Source organism: Diachasma alloeum, unplaced genomic scaffold (assembly GCF_001412515.2).
Source record: "Diachasma alloeum isolate Michigan unplaced genomic scaffold, Dall2.0 Dall_scaffold_01520, whole genome shotgun sequence".
Taxonomy (NCBI): domain Eukaryota; kingdom Metazoa; phylum Arthropoda; class Insecta; order Hymenoptera; family Braconidae; genus Diachasma; species Diachasma alloeum.
Window position 1 is genome coordinate 55,630 of NW_021681617.1, and position 6,083 is coordinate 61,712.

At 46.7% G+C, this 6,083-nt stretch overlaps 1 protein-coding gene across 1 annotated transcript in view; it reads left to right on the forward strand.

The window, feature by feature from the left end:
- The window catches only part of LOC107046579, a 20,027-nt gene extending 16,152 nt beyond the window's left edge, over positions 1-3,875 (forward strand). Inside the window, exons 2-4 of the mRNA XM_029126695.1 lie at positions 252-872; positions 933-3,519; positions 3,623-3,875. Coding sequence (XP_028982528.1) covers positions 252-872; positions 933-3,519; positions 3,623-3,875 — 3,461 coding nt within the window. The remainder of the gene's footprint in view (positions 1-251; positions 873-932; positions 3,520-3,622) is intronic.
- Positions 3,876-6,083: the final 2,208 nt, after the last annotated feature.

Here is a 6,083-nt window from a genome sequence, read left to right on the forward strand (position 1 = left end):
TCTCTACTTTTCAGGCCAAGGACGAAAACTACGAAAAGGCTTGGCAGAAACTCACCAGGAAGTACGAGGACCCTAGACTCGTCGCTCAGTCGCTGTTCAACAGAATCCTGACGCTGCCGAAAATCACCCAAGCAACAGAAGAGAACCTCAGCGCCAACGGAGCAGCCGCATTGGAGACCCTCGATCAACTACAACGGAAAACAGCGCTGAACAGCTGATAGCCCATTTACTGAGGAGATCTCTTGATGCAGAGACACTCAAGCAGTGGGAACTAAAGCTGGGAGACTCAAAGGATTTCCCGAGCCTTAAGGAGTTCGTGGCGTTCATCGAGGCCTGCGGCAGAGGGATCAACGCAGGTGCCAAGCTGCTATCATCAAAGGAAATCAACGCAGCCACGAAGAAGTCAGCTCCAATAAAGAAAAGGAGCACCTATACAGCAGCAACTCACCAGCAGGAACTTAAGGAGCCAGAAAGACAACTCCCTAGGAACTGCTTGCCACACACGAAGGCCAAGTGCACGTCGGACAAGAAGTGCCACAAATGTAGCAGATATCACCACACTCTCATCCATGGAGGGAGTTCATGGACGATGAGCCCGCCTCCAGCCGGACGCACTCCAGCTNGCGAGCAAGTCACACAAGAAGAGGAACTGCCAAGAAAAAATGAGACAGTTACAACGAAGCCAATCACCACTCCTGAGGAAACCAAGAGTCCAAGTGGAGCGTCAAGATCAAAGGAGCCCGCTCAACGAAAATCAACGCCTGCAACTTCAAGAACAGCACTCACCATGCAACAGGAAGGTCAATTAAGACTATTANACCCGTCTAGACTGCCGGAACATCCAGGCAGCAAGAGGATCAAGGGAACAGTGAGTGAATGAATTCAATCGCAATAGCACACTCACCATCTCATTGATCATTCCTCAACATTAGAATCCAGTACATCACCACCAGTAGCAGTGAACTTCAACAACAAAATGATCAATGAGAAAGCAGAGAACATCAACCACGAAACTCACCAAGGAGAAGCAGATCAACAGTCAGTGCTGTTGGCAACAGCACGAGTAAAAGTAATATCACCGAGAGGATTCACGACAAAAGCCAGAGCACTCATCGACCAGGGTTCAGAGGTATCGTTTATCTCCGAACAATTAGTTAATCAACTGCATTTACAGAGAAGAGCATCAACAGTGGAGCTAGTGGGAATTGGTGGAATTAATTCAGGATACACCAGAGGAATATTTTCAGTCACTCTACAATCGAACAGTGGAACTCATCAACTGCAACTCAATGCCCACATTCTAAAGAAGCTCACCGCAATAATTCCGTCATTTTCATGCTCATCAGCGAGGATCGGCTCACTTCAGAATCTTCAGCTAGCCGATCCCCATTATCTAAGGCCTGGACCAATTGACATCATACTAGGGGCTGACAACTATGGGCGGATCATCATGGATGAAGTTGTCAAGTCAGACCAATCGAGAGTAGTTGGCCAACGCACAGTATTCGGTTGGATACTATCCGGTCCAATCGAATGCACAAATTGTTCAATAAAGGTATCTCTATCAGCTGTACGAGAATCTTCGAATGAACAACTTCTAGAGCTTTTCCAGAAATTTTGGGTCCAGGAAGAACTGCCAAACGAGAGATCATCAACATCAGAGCTTTCACCAGATGAGTACGAGTGCGAAATGAACTTTAGAGCAACTCATAGCAGAGACAACACCGGGCGATACATCGTGAGACTGCCCCTCAAAACTTCAGCAGCAGCGCTCGGAGAATCGAAATTCAAAGCAGCACGTCAACTCAAATCGATCGTGAGTCGACTCAACACAGATCAAGCATACTCCCAGTTGTACAGAGAGTTCATCAACGAGTACGCAGCACTAGGGCACATGAGAATAGCACCAGAGACTCCAGAACCCGTGCCAGCTTACTATCTACAACATCACGGGGTACTGAGAGAGGAAGCCATCACAACGAAGCTGAGAGTCGTATTCAATGGCTCCAGCCCCAGTTCATCAGGTATGTCAATTAACGATATACTGTATTCTGGTGAAAAATTACAGAACGATGCAATGGTTATCCTGACTTGGATGAGAAGGCACAGGCTCGTGTTTGGCACGGATATTGTAAAGATGTTCCGCCAAATACGAGTTCACCAAGATGACTGGGATCTTCAGAGAATACTGTGGATCGACGAGAATCAACAACCAGTCACCTACCAGTTAACGACAGTCACCTATGGACTAAATTGTTCTCCATGGTTGTCATTAGGTGTTCTTCAACAACTAGCAGAAGATGAAGGGCACCCCTTCCCAGCAGCAGTAGAGACACTCACCAAAGGTCGTTACGTTGACGACATTTACGGCGGTGCAGAGACAGAAGATCGTCTCAAGGAGATCGCGACGCAACTACAAGGGCTTTGCCATGCAGGAGGCTTCTCTTTACAGAAGTGGAGCAGCAATTGTCCAGAGGCTCTGCATGAGTTAGGCAGATCAACTGAAGAAGAAATTATCCAGTTCGAGGAGTCAGTCACCAAGGTACTTGGATTGTGTTGGCATCAATCCACCGACACATTCCGGTACAAATCAAAGGATTTTAATACGACGACAATCACCAAGAGAGTAGTCTCTTCAGAAATAGCCCAGATTTTTGATCCACTGGGAGTTATCGCACCAGTTGTCGTCCAGGGAAAGATTGTCCTACAAGATCTTTGGAGATTGAAACTAAAATGGGATGATCCTCTTCCAGATGAGTATGTTCAACGCTGGAAGACATTCCGAGAGAATCTCAACGACCTAGACAGAGTAACTGTACCTAGATGGCTGAGAATTTCAACAGAGACACTCAACATCCAAATTCATGGATTTGCAGACGCTTCAACGGTAGCCATGAGTGCAGTGGTGTATATTCGCACCAAAACCATCAACGACTCGACATCAACAGTACTGGTATGCGCGAAGACTAAGGTAGCACCACTCAAGCGCATGACCATCCCTCGACTAGAGCTCACAGCAGCTCTTCTACTGACTCAGCTAGTGGCATCAACGAAGAAAATGCTCCAACTCGACCAGGTAGACGCCTATCTCTGGTCTGATTCTTCAGTAGCACTAGCTTGGATCAGGAGTCACGCATCAAGATGGAAGAACTTCGTCCACAACAGGGTCGTCAAGATCCAGGAAACTCTCCCGAATGCTACCTGGAGACGTGTCAGTGGAAAGGAGAATCCAGCTGATTGTGCCTCCAGAGGCATATCACCGAGCCAGCTAGAAGATCATCAACTGTGGTGGTCAGGACCTGAGTGGATCAATCAGGATCCTGAAGAATGGCCACAATCATCGATCGACGCCCCAGGCATGAACATCCCAGAAGTGGCCAGAGAAGCAAAACCAGCACCAGCACATCCAGTTGCAATTAAAATCAACGAAATTGCAGAGCTACTCAACAGATATCAGACGATGGCTAAATTGCTAGCCGTAACAGCTACGGTCAACAGAGCTATCGACAGATTCAGGAGGCAGCCAACGCCCCCGGGACCTGTCTTGACAACAAGAGAACTCAACGACGCAAGGTTATTTTGGGTAAAGATAACCCAACATCAATACTTTGGGCCANGACAGATTCAGGAGGCAGCCAATGCCCCCGGAACCTGTCTTGACAACAAGAGAACTCAACGATGCGAGGTTATTTTGGGTAAAGATAACCCAACATCAATACTTTGAGCCAGCCATTCGAGTACTCCAGAGAAATCACCACCTATCGAGAAATTATCAACTAGCCAAGCTGACACCCACACTAGACAACGAAAGGATCATGAGACTTGGGGGACGCCTCAAGAACTCGCAGTTAAATCCAGACGAAATTCACCCATAATCTTGCCTCGCCAGTCACGCCTCACCACACTAGTTATCGAAGAAGCTCACCGCAAAACACTACACGGAGGAACTCAACTCACCTTGGCCTACACACGTCAAAGGTACTGGATAATTGGCGGCAGAGGCACAGTTAGAGCATATATTCAACGCTGTGCCATCTGCACCAGACACCGAGGAAGACAGGCCCAGCGACAGATGGGTCAACTACCAGCAACGAGAATCTCACCAGCAAGAGCATTTCTCCACAGAGGGGTGGACTATGCAGGACCATTCGCCATCCTCAAATGGAGACCAACGAATGCACAACCAAGGTCAGTGCACATTGCAGTTTTTGTGTACTTCACCACATCAGCAGTTCACCTAAAGCTAGTCACCAGACAGAAAACGGACGCCTTCATCGGAGCCTACAAGAGATTCACCGGAAGCTGGGGTATTCCAGCTGTCATGTACAGTGACAATGCCAATACCTTCGTGGGCGCAGCAGAGGTCCTAGAGAAAATCTATCACCGAGCATTCAGAGAAAATCAGCAGGTTCAGGCTGCTCTCGCCACCAATGGGACTCAATGGAGCTTTTCACCACCACGAGCACCCCACTTTGGTGGCAAGTGGGAAGCAGCCGTGAAATCAACAAAATATCACCCTAGAAGAGTCTTGGGGACAACAACACTCACATTTAAGGAACTCAACAGTGTCGTGATCCAGATAGAGGCCTGCCTAAATTCCAGGCCAATCTGTCCTATGTCAGATGACCCAGACGATGTCCAAGCACTCACCCCAGGACACTTCCTGATAGGTGAGCCTCTTCAACTGATTCCAGAGCCATCAATCATCGACAAGAACCCCAGCAAACTGCAGAGATGGAACCTGGTAACGAAGCTAACTCAACAATTCTGGTCCAGGTGGGCCAAAGAGTGTCTTCAACGATATCAGGCAATCTATAAGTGGACGCATCGAGAAGAGAACATCAAGGTTGGTGACATGGTGCTGATGATCGATGAAAATTATCCACCAGCACAATGGCCAATCGGACGAGTCATTGCGACACGCCCAGGAGCAGATGAACTAACGAGAGTCGCAACTATAAGAACCGCAAAAGCAGAAGTACCAAGGCAGGCAGATGGATCACCAATCATAGAAAACATGAGAACAATCTACACAGAGCTTGACAGACCAATCACCAAGCTTTGCCTACTGCCATCAGATCCACCACCTCCAGAGCAACCTCCAGATGATGATGCAGAGGAAGCTCAACAGGACTAGAATCACCATTAATTCATCATCCCTGATGATGAATTGCCCCCAGGGTGTTCGAAATACAGCCTAAATCTCCATATTAGTCACGATCGACTAACTCGGCCATCTCCGAAAATCTCCGTGAAGTTTCGGGTCAATGGACACAGGTCAGCGCGGCACCCAGAAGAGTCAGTAGTCAGTAGTGTTAAAGTATCGTTACGATAATGAGCTAGCGTATTCAGTCAATCAGTATTCTAAATTTAATATCTTTGTTCAGTACATCAACTTGTTGATTAAGTTCAGTATAATTTCAATGACTCAACGAGATAAAGGTGAAAAGACAATTATCAGTGAAGTTATACATTCAACAGTTAATATACCAAAGAGTGTAAAATTACTTGACAAGAGGATGAGAGAAGAAATGCTAATTAGTATAAAGAATAGGTGAAGGAGGCTAATGCCAGGGTCAAGACGCTGGGCGTTGAAGAGACAGAGGAGGAACTTATTGGGCGCAGAGTACAAACAGAAAAGGCTCAGAGGGAGATGGATGAGATGGTCTCCAGTGTGATTATTCATAACAGCCTGCTGTGTTCCTCTTGAAAATCAGAAATATTTCCAAAGTGTGAGGATTGACGAGGAAAGCAGGAGTGTGCCACGTGGTTATCCCGATCAATCAAACTCAGAGTTGAATATGGGTTATGTCTGGGTTGATAGAAATTCCTCAGGTTTTTTCTCTTTTTTCTTTACTTTTTTTACGTCAACCCAGAGTCAACCCAGACTTCGGTCTGGGTTCAATCTATCAAGGTAACGCCACGCATGAAGATTTGTTAAAAAAAACCTAGCCAATTTGATTGGGAATGCTAATGGATTTCTATTAATCCTTCATTGGAAACTCAGGGAGTTTTTGGGAAAGATGAGATTAATGTGAAGGATTTGCCAAAGTGTGTTAAGACTAGGATGAATCAAGTTGACA